Source organism: Mytilus californianus, unplaced genomic scaffold (genome assembly GCF_021869535.1).
Source record: "Mytilus californianus isolate M0D057914Y unplaced genomic scaffold, xbMytCali1.0.p SCAF_3, whole genome shotgun sequence".
Classification (NCBI taxonomy): domain Eukaryota; kingdom Metazoa; phylum Mollusca; class Bivalvia; order Mytilida; family Mytilidae; genus Mytilus; species Mytilus californianus.
Window position 1 is genome coordinate 44,362,672 of NW_026262679.1, and position 21,663 is coordinate 44,384,334.

At 31.9% G+C, this 21,663-nt stretch overlaps 2 protein-coding genes across 2 annotated transcripts in view; one reads left to right on the forward strand and one right to left on the reverse strand.

The window, feature by feature from the left end:
* Positions 1-160: 160 nt before the first annotated feature.
* Positions 161-4,014, forward strand: LOC127734649 (protein FAM136A-like). Its single transcript, XM_052244638.1, has 3 exons — positions 161-313; positions 1,797-1,937; positions 3,004-4,014. Exons 1-3 carry the CDS (start codon positions 230-232, stop codon positions 3,202-3,204), a joined length of 426 nt encoding a protein of 141 aa, XP_052100598.1. The 5' UTR covers positions 161-229; the 3' UTR covers positions 3,205-4,014.
* Positions 4,015-8,958: 4,944 nt separating this feature from the next.
* The window catches only part of LOC127734651 (uncharacterized), a 29,578-nt gene continuing 16,873 nt past the window's right edge, over positions 8,959-21,663 (reverse strand). The window contains exons 14-22 of the mRNA XM_052244640.1: positions 20,492-20,608; positions 20,030-20,210; positions 19,044-19,187; positions 18,432-18,517; positions 16,143-16,213; positions 14,165-14,274; positions 13,287-13,428; positions 12,175-12,248; positions 8,959-9,520 (exon numbers count right to left, since the gene is read on the reverse strand). Coding sequence (XP_052100600.1) covers positions 9,462-9,520; positions 12,175-12,248; positions 13,287-13,428; positions 14,165-14,274; positions 16,143-16,213; positions 18,432-18,517; positions 19,044-19,187; positions 20,030-20,210; positions 20,492-20,608 — 984 coding nt within the window. The 3' untranslated portion in view covers positions 8,959-9,461. The remainder of the gene's footprint in view (positions 9,521-12,174; positions 12,249-13,286; positions 13,429-14,164; positions 14,275-16,142; positions 16,214-18,431; positions 18,518-19,043; positions 19,188-20,029; positions 20,211-20,491; positions 20,609-21,663) is intronic.

Consider the following 21,663-nt stretch of genomic DNA (forward strand, 5'->3'; position numbering starts at 1 on the left):
TTGCCATGTGATTAGGGACTTTCCGATTGAATTTTCCTCGGAGTTCGGTATTTTTGTGATTTTACTTTTTCATTGTCAATACGGAATTATTTCATGTGTTTTCCTCCTTTGGTACTATTTTGCTTGTTTTTTTTGTAATTAGTCAGAATCAGTTAAGTGTTTTACCTGTACAATTTAATAATGATGAAACAAGTTGATAAATGCTTTCGAATGTTTTGAAGGTCGAAAAATGGAATCCGCACAAGCACGTGTTCAAAATGCCGCTACTTCGATGTACGAAGAGCTTGACAGGACAGTCTTGCGAAAAATGCAGGTGCGCAAATTACAGAACATTTTTCTACCGTTACAAGTTGCTTTCCGAATCTGCTTTTTCATGCCTTATCCCTTTAGTCCGACAACCTATACATTCCATAGTCCGAAACGCGTACACCCTATCTGTATGTATCTTTATGTGTAGGTCGAAGATACTAATTATGTCCTTTACTTGACGGGAAAGAGAACACCTATAATTTGACGGTGAGCTGATTAAACATAGAAACATTATTTTTGAATGTCCGGAAATGTGTCCTAAAATCAACACTATACAAGATAATTTTATCACTTTGCACTTTGAAGACATAACTGTGTTTCTTTTCAGCATTTTGCTAAAAATTCTTTCCAGTTTGATTTGATGAAATAAATAGCAGTTCATGAATTTGGTCTGAATTTTGAGTGAACTGCAATACATCATGTACATGTACAATGTAGAACAGGCATTTGTCATTGAACAAAAATTACCTTTATACAATGTACTTATATATTAACCACAATGTACCCAACTCATATTTTTGAGAAATGACACTTGGTTGCGAAGTTCCATATGTCGATTGAGCTGTTGTCTATCATACTGAAACTAGTTATGTCGAAAATAATCATTAAATTATCTACTAAATAGTGTATAAAAGTCCCAAGTAGGTCAGCCATAAATTATTTCGTCTTCTCACCTGTTTTGGAGTTATTGCACCCTGAAATATTGATTTTAACTTTTTTGGCAGTTCTTGGCTACATCAACTATAGGCATGATAGGAGCTGGGTTAAAAGTATAAACTGCAAAAATGATCAACATGTCAAGTTCTATCTATTCCAAAAAAATCAGGCAAATCTGTTAACCTGTTCATGCTGTTTTGGAGTTATATTCCCTCAAATATCCGTTTATTCAAATTTGCAGTTTTTGCTGTTTAGACCTTGAAAACAATAGGAGCTAGGTTAAAAGTGATTGAAAAAAAATCAGCATGATAAGAACTATCTACTCTGAAAAACTTCACAAAATCTGACAACCTGTTTTGGAGTTGTTGTCTCTGAAATGTCAAATTTTCACTTTTGTTTGCAGTTTTAGTTGTTAACTGTAAAAAGAATATAGAAGTAGGTTAAAAGACTTAGTGTAAATTGCAAATGATCAGCAGCACATAAAAAGACTAGTACATGTATGTGCAATTAAAGTCATCATTAGCAGACTGGCACTTTTTGACCGGGCGAGCCTCTTGCTCTATTATGTTTTTTAGTTAAATAACTTACCTTTACAACAGCAGGGGCTTCATTCCATGTATGTCTAGTCTCATAATTGATTTGTATTTTCAATATTCAATGATATTTCTGATTACAAAAAGATTTAAAAGAAAGCTGTTTCAACTAAGGTTGCAATTGGAAAATACTATTGTGAATGTAATAAGTGATATATGTTTGAAACCAGCTAATAAGTTTCCAGGACCATGTATGAAAAATTGTTTGGCTACATTATTTAATAATATTTTTTGCAGGGTGACATGTTTAAATGTGGTGCCAAATGTTGTGAGAATACATCTGGATCTGTTGAAGAAGTACAGAGATGTATAGAAAGATGTGCAGAACCATTGACCAAATGTCAGACCTACATACAAAATGAAATGCAGCAGTTCCAGGTATTATACATGTACATGTGAACCTTCCATACAATGTCAGAACTGTATGCAAAATGAAATTGGATTGTTTCAATTATTGTGCATGAAAACCATTAACTAAAGGATGTACTGTAAATTCAGAAACTATTGCGAAAAATGCGACAGGGTTATAATCGCAATAATTTAAATTCGCATTTTGAAATTTTTTATATGAATTAAACATGATTTTTCTCAATATCGCAAAAATTAAAATCGCATTTTAGTCCAAAATGACAAAATCACAATAATAAATGCATGCAATAATTTCTGAATTTACAGTAATCTTATACAAAATGAAATGTGATAGTTTCAAATACATGTACTGTGTATAGTGAAATAAACATATGAAACCTTTAAAAACTATGTAATGACTGAAATTCTTTGGTTTTAGAAATAATGTTCTGATACATTTTAATTTAAAGGTATACACACACTCAGCATTGTTAGAGGTGTTCACATGTATATCCCTTAGGTTTTCACATCATATATATATTATGGAAATTATATGAAATATCCCATTTTCTTAAAAATGATTATAAGATTTCCATTTCAAAAAACAGGAATATATCCTCCCACCTAACAGAAATAAAAAAATTATCATTGCAAAATAACTGAATGAACCAATATCAGTATCACTTAGCCTAACACTACAAGACTAAATGCTTTTGTAAAACATGTGTTAAGAAAGAAAAGGATTTTTTTGTCCTACATTTGTATCTGTAGCAAGGGAGATAATTACAGTATGTATTGCCTAAAAGATTGCCTTATATATTTAGGGAGCTTAGATGGCCAAGTGGTCTAAGTAGTTTAACTACTGTATCACTATCCTGTCAACGCTGAAGTTGTGAATTTGAACCCCGCAAGTGGCAGGTTCGTCCAACTCCAATCTTAATTGAGTAGGATTGTCATTTTTTTTATGAAAGTCTGTGGTTCTCTCAGGAACATCGGCTTCCTCCACCTATAAAAAGTGACTGCCACAAAATAGCCGTTGTGTTAAAAATTGGGTTAACCACCAAAAATCAACCAATCTTATCTATTCACATTACAGGACAGATTACAGAGGGGTGCATTAGATTGTCAAGATAAAGCTAAAGATCAAATGGGACCATCTTCAACAGATGCAGATATATCTAAAGCTAAAGCTGGCATGGAAAAATGTGTAGTGGACTGTGCTGACAACCATATAAAGATGTTGCCTAATATGTTAAAGAAAATGAAAGACAGTATAACAAAGGGAGTGTACTCTTGATGACACTATTTGATGTTCCTATTAGCATTAGGTTCTGATATATATTGTGTGTCTTGACTGTTGATACATTTTTATGCTGAAGTTTTGAAAGATAAGAATAGTGCAAATAGTTGATGTATATGTATGCATACTTCTATTATGAAACAGTGAATTGTAATATTAAATGACATAGAATTTATTATGTTTTGGTTTTAGAAAAATATTTCTCTAATTCTATGGAAATTTATCCCTTTCCGAACCCATTGTATAAAAAAATTTAATCAACGTGTGGTTGCCGGTGATCTCAAAAGATCATTGGATGATTTTAAGGGTCATAACCTTTTTAGCTAACTGGATGAATCAAAATATGCTAACAGGTGTTAATGAAATTCTCGAAGGGGATTTTCGTTTAACAAAAAAAGAAAATTTATTTTTTAATCATTAGAGAAACAGATTCTTACATAGTTACTCGTGGATTATCGGATTTATCCAATCTCGATAGTTAAATTATAAATTTGAAAGTTCTCGCCAAGGCTCGGACTTTAAAATTGATAATTTAACTATCTCGATTGGATAAATCCCATAATCCACTGGTATCAATGTAAGAATCTATATACACACAATATCCTCTTTGATATATTTAGTCATTTACTGAAAAATACATTTAAAAAGTGATCTTACCTAAACCATACATGTAGAATGCAGTAGATTTATACCTTTTTCAGCAAAAGTCTAATAAACTAATTATTTGATTCTTATATACATTTTTACTTGATTTTTCTAATAATGTTTGAAGATATTTTTGTTTTATATTAATATTACCAAGATCAACTGAAATATTACCATATATATATATATATATATATATATATATATCAACATGACATGCAAGCAAATGAACAATGCTTTATTAACATGACACATATGGGAATCAGGTTAAAATATTGATTTGAAAACTAAAAAGTTACAGGAAATTGATGCCAGTTTTGTCCTTTTTTTTATTGTTTCAAAATTTATATACCCTTGAAATAAATGAACTTCTCATAGTTTGCATGAAGATATATAAATATATAAATGCAAAGTAATAAATTCATTTTATATGAAACCAAAAAAAAAATTAAAGCTAGAAACCAAAAGTAAATAAATGTAAAATAAAAATGAAATGAACAGCCAATGTATTTATTTAAAACATGTATGCCAAAGTTTAACAAGCATTTTGAGGGTATCACATATGTCCCATATAAGCTATAACATTAAGTGAGTTTATGGGACAAGCAATAAGTTGTTACTGATGTTTTATTATCTTGAAGATCAAAAGCCAACCCCTGAAGCATCAAGGTTTTTATTTCTTTATCTGAGATTAAAGTTGCAGAATGCGAGACATTTGTATTCTATTCTGGCGGCAGTGGTGTATTCAGTAAACTATTTGTATAAGCCTTATATTTCAGAAGGTAGAAGACCTGGATGCTTTATATAGATATAAGAAGATGTGGTATGAGTGCCAACGAGACAACTCTCCATCCAAGTCAAAATTTATAAAAGTAAACCATTATAGGTCAAATTATGGTCTTCAACACGGAGCCTTAGCTAACACCGAACAGCAAGCTATAAAGGGCCCCAAAAATGACTAGTGTAAAACCATTCAAACAGGAAAACCAACGGTCTAATCTATATAAAAAACGAGAAACACTTATGAACCACATCAACAAACGACAACTACTGAACATCAGATTCCTGACTTAGGACAGGTGCAAACAATTGCAGCGGGTTTAAACGTTTTAATGGTACCAAACCTTCACCCTTATCTGAAACAATAGTGTAACATCACAACATAGATAGACACACTATAAAATATAATTGAAATGGCTTAACTCAATCAAAAGACATATTAACAACTGTGAACATACACTGAACAAATAAATTTGATCTATGATACAATGTAAATACAAAATATTTATACCTTGTATGTAGATGCCTTATGTTATGAAGTTTTGGGCTAACATATTTCAATTGACCTCATTTTCAACTGCTTAAAAAAACAGTATAATTTTTTTGTCATGTGAGTTGCTCACTAATCATGTGTAAGGTAATAGGATACTAATATTTAGTATATAGGATCCTTGAAAAGTCTACATGTCAATCAGACATTGTTCATCCTACCTTGACCTCATTTCATGGATCAGTGATCAAGTTTTAAGGTACATGATTCGAACTATATTTGGTATATGGAATTATTGGAAGATGTTCATGTGTGTCTGGCAGGTTTCATCTGACCTTCATGGTTCATTGGTCAATGTTAAGACTTTTTCTCAGATACTATCAGCAATAGGTCAACTATAATTGATGTATGGAATGATTGTAAGGTGTACATATCTGTATAGCTGTGTTCATCTGACATTGATCTCATTTGCATGGTTCATTGGTCAATGTGTTTCTGGTTAAAGCCTGATCTATGATACTTTAAGAAATAGGTAGGTCAGCTATATTTGGTAAATGGAATTATCGTAAGGTGTACATATTCATCTGGCAGGTATCATCTGACCTTAACCTCATGCTCATGGTTCATTGGTCTATGTTTTAAGTTTTTGTGGTTGAGTCTGTTTCTTTGATTCTATAATCAGTTGGTCAACTATATTTGGTGTATGAAATGATTGATGTGGGTTTGATAGGGTATACACTTACCTTGACCTCATTTACATTATACTTGAACTAAAACATTTATCTGAAGACTTTTAACATTAAATCAATCGTAATCAGTAAAGCAGGCGAGACATTTTAGAGTGTGCACTCTTGTTTCTCTAAAAGCTTACATTTTAAAGCAATTTTTTATGTCCTAGGGCCACAATATGCACAAAAATCATTCAACAAGAACAACATCAAACTTGGTCTGTAAATTCTTATTATATGACTATTCTAGAAATATCTAACCAATTGATTCAGACAAAAGAAAAGTGTGGAAAACAGTTATTGTCAAGATATTTCTATGCCCAATGATAACAGCTTCTGCAAAAATTGCTCAATCAAACTCATACTTAGATCTGTAACTTCTTATGATAGGTCTTTTCTAGAATTTCCAAGGACAGAAATATCTCAACAAGACCTTTATCTTTAACTCTCCATTTAATGACTATCATACCAAATATCTAATTACCGGGGTAATGGATTTCACCATCATAGAAAAAAAGTGGAAAATTTTGTGAAAACAGATTGAAAGAGGACGGGAGTGCAAACCTATAGTCCCCTTCAGCTTCGTGAGTAGGGGACTTAACACATGTAATGCCAAGTCCTATTTCATAGAAGAAGTTTTTTTAAGTGTTGTTTCTTTGTAAACTGTCCTCATTTAGCGCTGTTGATTCATACCAAGATATCATCGATTTATTTTATGCAAGTTAGTACAAATCCTCAACAAAAAGGACTGTTACTTCATTCAATTTATATTTTACAGTTGTTGAAGTTTAGAAGAAGACATACTCTAAACAATGCTCTTTAGTAGTACTGTCGATTTAATTATTTTATCGAGTACCAATTTTCGTGGATTGAGGGAACATTGTATCTTCGCGGAAACTCTTGGTTTTGACATTTTTTATAAGAAATTTGTTACTTGGAGACCACCTACTAAGCTGGTTCATCAATTGCCCCGAAAGTAGATACTTTACAAATGATAATTAAACCATATTGTAGTAGGTTATCACTTAAAGAGTTGTCTTGCTTCCATATGGTCAGTCAGAGAGTACACGCTGTCATCCTATGTTGTTACCTAAAACAAGAACATTATCGCAATGACCATATAGTGTCCACATCAAATATTATTTAATTAGTACAAAGCCAACAAAAATGGTATTCTTGTCTTTGCCTTGTATTATCCCTCTAGATATTCCATTTTGACACTGTCTAATATTATTAAATGGTACCCTATTCACTGCACCAGATGTACTTTTCGACAAATAATGTCTTTTCAGTAGAATCCCCGATACCAAAATATTTCAAATTCCAAAACCTTAGACACATTTTTAGGAGCATAGCCAAACCCTGACAATGAATCAGAGCTATGCATGAAGGAGATGCATTCTTTAATTTAAAGTTATTTCCCAAGTTTTATTACTGCTAATTTCGCAGATATATACTGTGCTCTAAAAGGAGAAAGTATATAATTATTTTAGGCTTTTTATCCCTTTAAATTGAAATAAAAAATAAAAACGATTGGATGAAACCATTACTGATTATATTTTTAACCTGTCAAAAAGCATTTAGGAAAATGTAAATATAAGGTTACCAGTCTAGATGACACAATATGACTATTACACTATCGTAGTGTTTCTCATAGTGACGACTTAACCAAAAATATGCTTATTTCATGAACAAGTCATGTTAGTGAAAATATACAACGCTAGCTTCAGCCAAAATCATTTCTAGAAAAGATTTAACATCTAACGGTTATTCTTAGAGCCAATATAGCCCAAAATCGTATTTTCTTTTGTTACCGTGGTAAACCTCCGAGTAGATATACAATAAACAAATGCTACATGATCAGCAAAATGTTGTCCATATGTTGTTTAGATTGGTGCAATCTAAATGCCAATTGTCCAAAGTGTGGGAAACTAATACTAACCCTTAACATCATACATATATCAGTTGTAATTCATTTAAACAAAACATTAACATGTTCAAACTGACTTTAATGAGCATAACAGTGGCGGATCCAGAACTTTTTGAAAGGGGGCCCACTGACTGACCTAAGGGGGGGGGGGGGGGCTCGCTCAAGTCATGCATCAGTGATTCCCTATATAATCAATCCAATTTTTCCCACAAAAGCCCCCCCCCCCCCCCCCCCGGATCCGCCTATGCATAACCTGTGCATTATTTAACATAAAAGTTACTGTTACAAATACCACACACCTTTGAATACATTTAATGATTCAACACATTTACAGTCACCATAATCTTACATATAAGTATAATGTCTTGAAAATAGAACAAAACATTGAAAACTCCGTGGGAAGTTCTTGCATCTCAGCAGCAATGACTATTGGCTTGATATTCTAACCATTAAAATGATTGTTTATTTCGATGGTGTGACGTTTTAAGAGACTTGCTGACCTCTCAAAGGTACTACCGATTTCAAATATTTATGATGAGACTTCATTAGATAAATAAGGAGTGTTGTTTCTGATATTTTTTCTTCTTGATCGGCAGTATTCAACCAGCAACCGTGTGGCTACCTTAGCTGGCTTCCTAGTAGCGAGGACATTTTGACCCAAGTTTTGTGCAGCATTTCATTTCCTTGTTCAAGTTAGTGACCATCTTGTTGGTAGCTGGTCAATGCAAGGTTTTTATTGTGTGTTATATTTCTATTGGACAATGGGAGGTTGTGCGTACGTAAAACTGGTGTAACCCAACAACATATTGCGTCTAATCTAAATCTGGCTATCTTTACCTTCTGCTGTTCGTTGTTTTTTTGTCTTTGAATGTCTTTTTTTCGGAGGAGTTGGGTGTTTCAATTGGTCGCTGGTTTCGCCAATGTTTTTATTCTCTCAATTGTTTGGGTAATTCCTTTTATCAAAGACAAACAGCAACAAACTTCACACAGATATCTTGACTTGGTTCATGTAAAAACAATACTGAGGGTCTATATATACTACAATCAGCATAATTATACCAATAAAAAACCAACTCCTTTTTCAAGTATTTATCTTTTTTACTAAATAATTTTAACAAAAATACAAAGAAAATTAATCTACAGGGTATATTCATACATTGATATAATTAACTTCGGCCAAGAGTGAATTTTTTATTGTTTATGTTCATATTGTTTTCTAGTTGGTGCGTCCGTCGTTAGTCGATTCGACGTCCGTCCCGTATCAGGTTAAAGTTTTGGTTTAAGGTCATCTTCCAAGAAGTTGTGATTACATCTTTGTATCCAAGATCATTATGAATTGAACTTTTTTTTTTAAATAAATGACAAAATTAGGGATTTGACCCAGATTTTGATGTTTACTGAACATGGAAATGTGATAGTGCGAGCAGGACACAGTATCCTATGAACAGATATTATTTTACAAATATGTATTAAGCATTTTTTAACAACAAAATGTCCTTGAAGCAACCCATTCTCTGTAAAATACTAGTAGTTCTTTACACATGTTATAGGAAGATCATATGTACTGTTGTAGTTTTTTTGTTTGTCAAATATAACATAACTATTATAAAAAACTATTATAAAACGATGTACATTTTAAAGTCTGTCAGCTTGATCCTTTTAGTCCGCATACTTCATATTGTCAAAATTGGATGTCATTCAATTGTTTCGCCTCTGTAGCTGTAAGATCGGTTGTTTTATCTGTAATAGAAACCAAATAATAGTAAGAAAAGTTTCCTCTTGAAGACCGAGGGAAGAGAAGCGAATACATTTGGTTAAGTAAGCACCAAAATGCTTCTTAAAACGCTCAAATGTAAACAAAAACGGGGTTTCCCTGCCCGTTTACGAAGAATTAAGTTTGAGAGTGTAGTCATGCATTTGGATCTTTCTGTCTGCCTTAAAACAACTTTTTGACGATCGAAGGTTAAAGTTAAATTTTTGTAAAAAGATAGCAATTATTTCTTATATTAGTTTTGATTCTAGAACGAACACTATAAAATGTAGTTTAATTATAATACGTTAATACCCGTATGTTCGGATTTTTGGCACAAATTTAGTATGGCTATTGCAGTTAATAGTGTTTGTCGTAAACTTTTAATGACTGATGTTGCTATATGAAAGGTATTAAGAAGGATAAGTTCGATATAAAAGTAAAAGAAGAAATAATTTTATAATAAAAAAAGTAGTAAGCATTCTTTGAAATTGTATTTCCTTTGTAGGCTATTTTGTATGTGCCTGTCTCAAGTCAGGAGCCTGTAATGCAGTGGTTGTCGTTTGTTGCTGTATAAATAAAGGCAAAATAGTATACCGCTGTTCAATAGTCATAATTCGATTCAGCAAAAACAAATCCGGGTAACAAACTAAAACCGAGGGAAACACATCAACTATAAGAGGAAAACAAAGGAACAATTAACAGAAACACCGAATTACAACAAAAGCAACGTCATATTTGTTTTTCGTTTATTATTTTGTACATAAATCAGGCCGTTGGTTTCCTCGTTTGAATAGATTTACATTTGTTATTTCGGGGCCTTTTATAGCTGACTATGTGGTATGGGTTTTGCTCATTGTTGAAGACCGTACGGTGATCTATATCTGTTAACTTCTATATATGTCATTTGATCTCTGGTGGAGAGTTTTCGCATTGGCAATTATACTACATCTTACATATACATATACCACATAATATAAATATATTAACTAAAGTGGCATTATAGCTGCCAAATTCAAGTCCACCGAATTGAATTTCAAATTCGATTTATAGCATACTACAGCGTATATAAGAATTAAGAAAGTCACAGAGGAAACATTAAACACAACAATGCGTGAAATCGTAACAAGTATTAAGATTTTTGGACCGGACACCATCTAAAAAATCCTTCGATATGATTTCCGGAGATGGTCGTTTGGCATGTGACCACGTGGTGACCCCGCTATACATATAATTAGATAAATATAAACAGATAGATACACATAGCGTACGTGTGCAATATAGTAATGACGATTTTCGGTTTGATTGAAGTAATAATCATAATGTACAGCATCGATTCACCTGTACCATGTATACGAAACATTGTGGGTCGTAGTCAGTCATCGAAATCGATTGTCAAGGCTTGTTCGACCTTAGTTCCTGCTGACATTATTTTCAAAAACTTAACCTGTTGAGCAAAAGCGCAATTATCTTCAATTGATTCAAAATTAATGAGTATCTGAATAGTAAATGAGATCAAATTATTGTCTACAAAACACTTCACAGAAAATTAAATAATTGGGAACACGAACCCTAGCAAAAATCATGGTTTAACTTAGGTGATCCGGAAGGTCATCATTTGCAATCCACCCGTTGTGTTACTCCAGTTATAATTTGTTGATGAGACGAAATTCATGATAAGGCACCACATACTTGCGTCTTGTAGACGAACAGCTGTCTACCATCTAACTCTAAGACATTACCAAATTTAAGTCTAAAACCATCGGTTCATGTGACTTCGCTAACATTAAAACATTGCCAAATATGAGGTACATGTATGAGAACGACTTTAATGGAAATTTGATGGACAAGACTGTTACCGATCGAAACAATAGACTCATCGAAAAGATAAAATATCACAGATACAACACAGAAAACATACTAAAGCAAATGCAATACGATCACCTTTAAAAATGTATATTAATGCGATGGCGATTGAGGTGATGTCATAAACGAAAAGAAGACGACGGAATGTTTGCTTCGACAAGTGTAACTTATCTGTGATCATCTGTGACAAAGATATTTCATAATGTTAACCAAAGCATGATGGCGTCAGTAAACTTTCGGCGAAATTAATTCGATTCATCATTAAGAACCATGCATCGTCACAAAAATTCATGAAAGGAAAATGCAAGCACTTGGGTATCGTATTCACTTGGATATATATATATATATATATATATTCTCCATTTAAATATGCTGTGGATTTGCTACATACAAATGAAAAGTTCACAATGTGAATATTGAAATAATAATTTTTTTTAAGTATACTTTCAATATGTTCTCAACAATTTCTTTATGTAAGTCAAGATATGAAGCAGATATAAAAGAAACTGTGGTGTTCTTTATTTCAAGTCCAATGGAAACAGCCCATTAACATAGCCAGGAAGCATAAACATTTTGTTATTTTCAGTAAATGTTCTTCAAATGTTTTATCGGAAAAGAGAAAAATCTTATTGCATGTGAACTGATGATTAAAAACTCTAATGATATGTTGATTTCATAATAGTGTCTTGTTCAAATCATAGATCATCTTCAATTATTTACCATCATACAATTTGCTTTAAGAAAATATTATTGAAATATATTTCTGTATTAATTTTACCTAAACGCTGAACAGGAACTGAGCTATGGTCTGTTTGGTTTTCTTGAATCATCTTTGAAAACAGTACAACATGCCTAAAATCATATAATACGTCAGAAATGTTGAACATGGGTGAACTAATATAAGCAGACTGTTGATAAGTACTGTTTATGATTCTATGGAAACTATAGGAGAGAACGATAAATTATATTAATAATAATGTGTTCAACTAAAACTCCCAAAGATAAGTATAATTTTTTTCTGCAATAATGTTATGAGATTATTAAACAACTTTCTTATGCCATAGAGTTAACATAAATTTTTTCTTCGGGGAATGCATGTCATTGCCTGATAGTCAGTACATCTAGTGTTAATAGTATGCGTTTGATTCGTCAATCAATAGAATGTTTTCGTGAGTAGATTTTGAGCTTATCAATGCTGCAGATGTCGATTACAGACTTGACCATTTATATGTCTATCAAAAACTAACTTCATACTTTATTTGGCCTTTTAAATTTTTTTAGTTTCGAGCGTCACTTATGATATAAAAATAAGAAGATGTGGTATGATTGCCAATGAGAAAACTCTCCACAAGACACCAAATGACACAGAAATTAACAACTATAGGTCACCATACGGCCTTCAACAATGAGCCATACCGCATAGTCAGCTATAAAAGGCCCCGAAATGACAAATGTAAAACAATTCAAACGAGAAAACTAACGGCCTAATTTATGTACAAAATAATGTACGAAAAACAAATATAATACACATAAACAAACGACAACCACTGAATTACACGCTCTTGTAGACGAAACGCGCGTCTGGCGTACACAATTTCAATCCTGGTACCTACGATGAGTTTATTTAAATACAAATTGGTATTTTTAAACAGTCTGTGACTCCAGTAAGAAAGAACTGACACCATTTTGCTAATGACAAATAGGAGACTAGTCAAGATAGTATTTTTGCAATAATGCTATTAATGGTAAACACTATAATTTTATAAAAAGTACGTACAACGCATAGTAAAATATGTTTTGAGCTTAGTAAAAGTTTTGACCAAAGTTTGTCTATAAAATATAAGGTTTGGAGTGAAGGATTCTGATGTGTGTAAATATACATTAACTTACAATGTTTTGTTTATTTCCACAATACATTTACCATTTGTTTTTCTGATGTACGCACGTTCTATCTTAACATTAGTTTCTTCATCATAAGACTCCCAGTTACCACTAGCATTTTGATACTGCCAGGTAGATTTAACTGGCTTCACTGTTAAATATTAATTGGTAACTGTCTTGAAGGTTAATTGCTATATATTCAAGTCAATGTGGATTAAATTTTACAATTTATACAAAAATACAAGGTTAACAATGATGTTATGCTCCTTTATGATTTCAAATGTACCTGACATCTAATATTGATACCAATAAGTAGTATTGTTATGATTTACTGTCTCATTGAAAGTACTTGTATGCAGCTTTAAATAAACAGTGATGTGGGTTTATATTGATATGACAGCACATCAAATCAAACAATAAAACAAGAATAAACTGTATTGTGCAAGGCCGCATAGGGTCTTCTACAATATGGACAAGTGTCTATACCATGTGGTAAAAGTTGAAATTAAATTGAAAAGAGACTATCGGAGATCTGCCGTCGACAACACATTCTTTCAAAAGAATACTATTAAAATATAAACAAAAACAATTACTGACGTGGTTTGTTTTCTCTCTGTGCAGGCATATTAACGTATGGGTAACAGTGAGGTTGAAAATGATATTAACCCTCACTTATTTATATCTCGATCAATAATCTAGAATATATAGAGGTACTTAAATATTTCTAAAATAACTATATCCTATCAGTATTACAAAAGACAGGTACAAATAACACAGGTACAAGTAACATGAGTAAATCAATATATAATAATGATTGCATTTACTGATGGCAAGATCAAAGAATTAATTTAATTTGTTCATATGGAAATCATGACTTATATACTTACTTTTGTTGGTATGGGTAGGTAGTATAAGGGGTAACTCGGATACCATTTCCTGTCTACTGTTCTCCTCATTGTCTATCAAATCCGGTGAACCAATCATACGACCATCCTCGCTGAAGCAAAATCAAAATCTTGCAGATATACAAGACGATGACTTAAATAGCTACTCAAATGCACGTAGTTGCATTTAATAAATGTTTTTTTTCGATAGCTTGATCTTGGTTACGATACCTGTTACAGTTGTTACAAATCCCATTTTAGTTGAACTATCACTATTAAATTGGATATGCAAAGAAATAAAGCTAATAGTTTTTTTATTCATAATACTTATGTTTGATTTGGGGATAAATATACCACCATTGGATCGGTAGTCCCACGGAAACTATCGGTGTCCCTCTTACTGCAGATATATTATGTATAAACGATATAATCTTTGTAAACAATGTCGATTTTTGTAAATATTCCAAGAAAGTTGGTACAACTCATTTTTAGGGGACGACCATTTAATTTAATATGAGGGGTATAAGGATTTTAGAAAGGAATTAAAGGTTTTGGTAAGATGTGAACATATCAAATCTTACTTAAGACAGGATGAAAAAATATATTTTGCACCCCTCCTCCCCAACATGTAAAAAATGCAGAATGTGATAGTGTACAAAATTAAAAATAGAGAAGTATGTTTAGTGGTTAATAAATATTCCGACCGCCAAAAATCCTCCTTGATATTAAAATTTCTCATGGTAGTCTTCATAGTAAAACTAATGATAAACAGAGCGACTTGTCTTTTCCTTGATGGTGATTGTTCGTTGGCTCCTTCAGATAAAGTACATTTCTCAGATGGTTCGATGAGCGTGCGTTTGCACTAACGTCTCAAATTTCAATTAACATACTATTTTCATAACTGAAAAACAGCAGGGATATAAAAAAAAAACGAAGATAAAAGTGGTATTTCGTATCAAGATTTTAATGGTCATGTCATTTATTAAGGTATCTAGTTGAGGAATTTTCCTTCAAATCTTCCAATTTGGCTGCCTACTATTAAAGGTTATAATTCCAATGTTGTTGTTTTATAATTGCTTCTGGTATTTTTGGTGGTAAACATCAATTAGTAAATCTATAGTTTAAAACCAAACTATAAGATAATTCTTTTGTTTTCTGCATATACTGTTTGTTGTGGGCATTGCACAAGATCGTCTCTTCCTGCACGGTTTATTGCATAGTTTTATGAAATATTTTACGAAGTACCGCAAATAATATTAGTGTAGGACGGCATATAGTCTTATATATCAGCAGATTGAGTTCTTTGACCTTGGGTTCAGTAAATGCACCCATTCTTTGATATATTATATAATATTATTTACCATTTGTTTGTTAGAAATTGGGGATAAATATACCACCATGGTATCGGTAGTCCCACGGAAACTAACGGTGTCCCTCTTACTGCAGATATATTATGTATAAACGATATAATCTTTGTAAACGATGTCGATTTTTGTATATATTCCAAGAAAGTTGGTCCAACTCATTTTTTGTGTTTTTTGTTGTCTATTTTCATCGTCATTTTAGAGTTTAATGTGTTTTCTGCACTAATTTGTATTGTATGTCTTTTTACATTACTTTTGTTGATTTACTGATCGAGATTACATGTAGATGGGTGAGGGTTGATATTTAAAAAACCTAGTTAAGCATGTCACATATTTATATGACTGTCTCAAGTCAAGAACAGTGTCATTGATTTATTTTGTTTGATATGCTAATGTTTACGGTATTTTGAAAAGTTGGCGTTGATGGTAGAACTTTGATAGGGTCTGTTTAATTCATTCACGACGTGTTATAGACTCGGGACGATCGAGAGCTTGAATATTTCGTATACACTTCTTGTTCAAGTTTGTGTGTTGGCCCATACATGTTTGTTGGTTATTTGTGTCGCTGAGGTGCTGTCTCACTACGTTTTGCGTTTAAATAAAATGAAGTTACACACCAGACTGCCACTTCAAACAGACCATCACATGCAAATTTGTATGTTCCAAGTCTTCTTCGATCCCAGTGAACCTGAAATTGTTGTTATGATAAATATTTTATCTAGGTGATTTTATTTTTTGTCTGAAACCCGAATGCTGTTTTATTTTTACAAATGAAAATTGAGATAGCAAATCCCAAATAATTGATAATGTGTTACAATGACCGAACTTAAGTTAAGATTGCTGTTATTAAGTTAAAAGAGAAGGTACGATTTGGGACCAAACTTGGCACTTAAATTAAATATATTTAAATTATCTTCGATGCTACCAATGTTATACACGCCACAGTTAGGTGTATAGTTTCGCATTTTGGCCCTGGGGGATTTTTCAAATATGAAAGCTAGTGTGCAATAAAATTATATTTTGGATAGCTGAAGATTAATATAGCCTTCAAAGTGGGTTTATATGAACATCAATATTGTGTAATGTATGTATTATGAACTGTTTTCTGTAGGACAGTCCGTATTTTCATAATATACCAGACATTGGCCAAGAAATTATTTTAATGTTTTTTCGACCTTTTTGTCGCACGAACTTTGTTATTCAATTTTACGAACAAATAAGGCGAAAGACACCTTATTTTTATTTGATGATTTGATAGATTGATATCAATAGGGTCAGAAAAGGTATCACTCACTCGCAATTCTAGTTTGAACCAAATTTCGGGGGAATATTTGACATTTTAATGGCCTTTTTTGCAATATTTGATGGTATATAAATGCAGAATGTTGCCATGGATACACAAAAAATGAATTGTAGTTCACCATTTTAACTGTTGAAAACCAAATCTACGGAAGATACCGATTACACACATATGGACATGTATGACACATACATTTGGCTAAATGCATTAGAAAGCCAGGAATAGAAGATGATTAAAAACATTGTGGGTCAATTTTAATTTTATTTCCTGAACGTGGAGTACTACCACATGTCCATAGGGTATCAATTTTCGTAAATGTTGACACCAGGAATTGATTCAGGATGTGTTCTCGATAAATATAAAGGTTTGTTAAACCAAAGCACTATGTATTATGACAACCATGTCGCACAATGGTTGCCGACTAATATTTTATTTTAATATTAGGAATATCATATTATAATTATGTAACTATTTTCTTTGAAATCCAACTAAACACAGATTTTTTTTTCTTCAAATTTTGTGATTTTTTTAAAAAAGAATCTAGGTTTTAACTTAACTTATGACACTGTGAATCCATTTTCTTTTAACAGAAACTAATATTTAACTAAAATTATGACAGCGTGAATCCATTTGGAATAGCATATTATAGCTTTAAAAGAGTATCCGTTTAAATCCTAGCCTCAAAATGTGTTTGTCTTTTTTTTAATAAAATATGAAATCTTTATCACACCTTTTGGGTTATTTTTTATACATGGATTCAAATTGGAATATGAAATTATACTTACTTATTATTTACGTTAAAATTCAAACAAAAACAGATATTTTTCAAAATTTGTGATTATTTTAACAGAAACACACGGAATCAATTTTGAATATAACATTATACCTTTGGATAACTATTCCTTGAAATCCTTGCCTTAAGAAATGTTTCTCAAAATTTATGATTTCATATAAAGAAAAAGAGTTTTTTATCACGACATTTGGGTTATTTTTGACATCTGGAACCTATTTCGAATTCAATAAATTTTTGCTGAAATCCCAGAACGAACAGATGTTTCTCAAAATTTATGAAAAGTAATATTACAAAAATACTGAACTCCAAGGAAAATTCAAAACGAAAAGTCCCTTATCAAATGGCAAAATCAAAAGCTCAAACACACCAAACGAATCGAAAACAACTGTCATATTCTTGACTTGGTACAGGCATTTCTTTTAACAAAAACTTTCTTTGTACCACATCCCCCTTACCAGCTACTGTAATGAAAAAAAAAAATCACGAGACAATACTCACCAATATTCATGCAATAACCATATAATACTATACAAATATCAAATAATTTATATTTGATAATTTGTATATATCAAACGACCGAAAGCAGGAACATAACTTAATCAATGCAAACAAATCCAATCGGGACCTAGGGATTCACCATATATTTATCATATCAAAACAAAACAAATGAACGTTTAATAAAGAAATTTATACTGAAATAGCGTACAGTGTTTTTTCTCAGTTTTAATGACAGATTGATGACTGCTTTAAACTGACGTGTGTTTGTTTAATATTTCGTCTTTCAATACAAATACATTTTTAAATATTAAATACCACAACTTTTCCGTTTGATTCAACACACAGGATAGTACCTCGGCTACCTCTTCCACCATCCTGTTCACCGTACTTCCAATCTTTACCTTCATGAACAAAGTATACAAAGTAGATGAACTTGTTAAAGAATGTGTACACTAACAAAAAATGATGCATTTAAGGGTGAACATTGAGTACTCTTTACCTCAGGGTAGTTCTTCAACATTTTAATGGTTCAATCAGACATCTCGTTATTGGTTGCTGTTATTTTTTTTTCACCTTTGGTATAATCTGCTGTCTTCATTTACATGAGCCAACGAGACAAATCTATTTGAGTCAAAGTGTTTGGTACCTCCTTAATCAGCTACAGTTTTGGTTGTATAACAGTCTTATCATACAAAAAAATAATATTGATCCAAAGCGAACTCATAAAAGTGCTATAAACATGCTCGCAGATTATTAAACAGTTTGAATACTAGTAGTTCATTCATGGTATAGATATTGTTTAACTCTCAATCTCTTTTGTAAATGGTCACCGACAATAAATTTTATTCTTCTGTTGTTAAATCATTTTGTCACTTTTTTATCATTGAAAGCGACTAATTTTCTTTATTCCTTCATTTGATACAATACCTCTTTTAACTCTGCATCCAACAGCAATCAACTCATTTTCTAGTCGCCTAGGTTCATTTACAGGTTCAATGTCATAACACTCATTGGTTTCATCATATCTATAAATGTTCTCGTTACCACTATCCCATTCGACACGTATCTTCCCTGAAAAGGATTTACATTTGGATTTAAATTATACAAATCGCAATGTTTATTACTCTATCCTTTCTTTACTGTTCCAGGTATTTTCCTCTTAATGTATAAAGGCAACATAAGTATACCTCTGTTCAATAGTCATAATTTGATTAAGCAAAACACATATACGGGTAACAAACTAAAACCGAGGGAAACAACGGAACAACAGAAACACCGAACAACAACAAAAACAAACGCCAACATACATAGAAACGAACTGTCTGATAACAATTGCCATATTCCTGACTTGGTACAGGACATTTTAAGAAAAATGGTGGGTTGAACCTGGTTTTATGGCAATGTTAAAATACCACCAAAATGACAACACTACGTGACAGGAATACAGTACAAACAAACACAAGAACGCTAATCACAGAGAAATACATAAATAAAAAATATAATATACCTATAAGCATTTATCGCAAATGAATATTATTTTCCGGCAAAATTCTTATAAGTACATTTCTATGATACAACCATGAAATTATGGGCTATATCAAGCTTTTCGTTTGTTTTTCAGTGCATCATTTTGACATTGTCACGGATAGCACGGGTAGTCATAGCGGTTGTATTTCATACGGAAATAAAATATGATATTGGAGTGCCTCACGATTGTTGTCAGCCAATCAAAATATGTATTCTAATGAAACATACATGTCATGTAATTATAATATATTAATTAGCATTCTTTAAGTATTCTAGACACGTGCTTGATTCTTTTTGAAATGCTTCACACACAGAATACATGATATAGATTCATTTTGTTTGCATTTGTTCATGAGAGCTTTCATCTGCGGGAAAAAATAACATACCACGTTTATCTTCACCAATAACAGTACCAGCCATTTCCGAATCCTGATTTTGCCATTGCCAATCTGGTCCTCTTCGAACACGTGTTCCTAACTGTACAGCTTGACAGTTTGGTTGTTTGAACCGACCATGATATTGCGTTACAGGATCCAATAACAACATGATATTATCCGTGATATCATCCTGGATCGGTAATAAAACTATATTAGATGATAAATTGTGATTTATCTGTTATTACTATTATATTGTTTTCATTTTGAATTATGTTTTCGGCTCTTATTCTTCTAAATATCAAAATACACTGTAAATAAAATGTTTTTTTTTTGTATTTAGTACAAACATTATTCTACGCATTTTCTTTCTGAACCATATATAGTCTGTAAAGATGAAATAAATGTATCCCTAAATGAAGCGTACTTTCAGTAAAAGTTTATTTTAAGGTTATAAAAATTCGAACAACTTACATATGCATCTAATTCCTGCAGACTAGGCGAACTAGCAGAACGAACAGCTGTTTTTACGGTAGATCTATTAATCTCAGAAGTTGTCTCCAATTGGTTTGCTATTATTGATGAATGGAGCTGAAATTTATTAGTCATAATTACAACCTTGTTGGAGCCCCCATTATTGATATACATTTGGATAAGATTGTCAATGGAATAATAACTCTCAACAAAATCTCATAAAAAGACAACTTCACCATAAGCCAAAGCTGAAACCGAAACTGATACTGATACCGAAACAAAGTATAGTTGAGTAAGTTGCATTTTTTTATGTTTAAATATATGTGTTATTTCATAGTTTTAACGAACTTAATATATGTGTTATTTCATAGTTTTAACGAACTTAATATATGTGTTATTTAGTTTTAATGAACTCAACCCGTATATTCAATTATAATTTTCTGAAAATATCACATCGAATATTACATGAAACATAAATTCACATGAATCTTTTCAAATAGTGAATATTATTATTTCAACCTTTACTGAATACACTAATCAAGTAAATCACAATTAAATATGTCGGTATAACTTCATTTATGATGCACATTAATCATGAAGAATGTTTCAGCGAAGGGACAGTGCTGCACATAGTTATACAACTGGTGCAATATCGCTTATGATTTAATAAATTTTCGTTCGTATATTGGGATTTTTACATTTACTCTTCTTTCTCAAATCATCTCGTTGACAAGTTTGCGTTGATCGTGATTATCCCATCTTAGTAGCGTAACCTTCTTGAAGTATATGGGATAACAATTGGGTGTTCAGCTAGATAAATGGTGCCAACAAGCAAGTGACAATAACTACGTAATGGTAATGTCTCCTCTGGAGATATGCCCTGCATCAATCTGTGTAAGTCATTTCGTCATTGTTTAGACATAGGAAATCAGATCACCTCAACGGAAAGATTTAAGCAAAACGACTTTATGTAGAACATCACATTAGACGAATAAAAAGTTAACTATACACAGCACAGTCCCTTCGACGAAATATGTTAACTGATACATATATTAATACTTATTCTCATATCGACATCTTAAATTGTATATACATGTAATTTGTACTATTATGTTATGTAGAGGTTGAAAAAATCTTCACCATTTAGAGAAAAATAACTGTATTTATGAGTC

What these genes read in the sequence shown, in the direction of transcription:
- LOC127734649 (XM_052244638.1), top strand. Translation starts at nt 230, where the DNA reads ATGGAATCCGCACAAGCACGTGTTCAAAATGCCGCTACTTCGATGTAC. An exon ending in CAGTCTTGCGAAAAATGCAG is followed by an intron (nt 314 to 1,796) that starts GTGCGCAAATTA and finishes TATTTTTTGCAG; the next exon opens with GGTGACATGTTTAAATGTGG. An exon ending in ATGAAATGCAGCAGTTCCAG is followed by an intron (nt 1,938 to 3,003) that starts GTATTATACATG and finishes TTCACATTACAG; the next exon opens with GACAGATTACAGAGGGGTGC.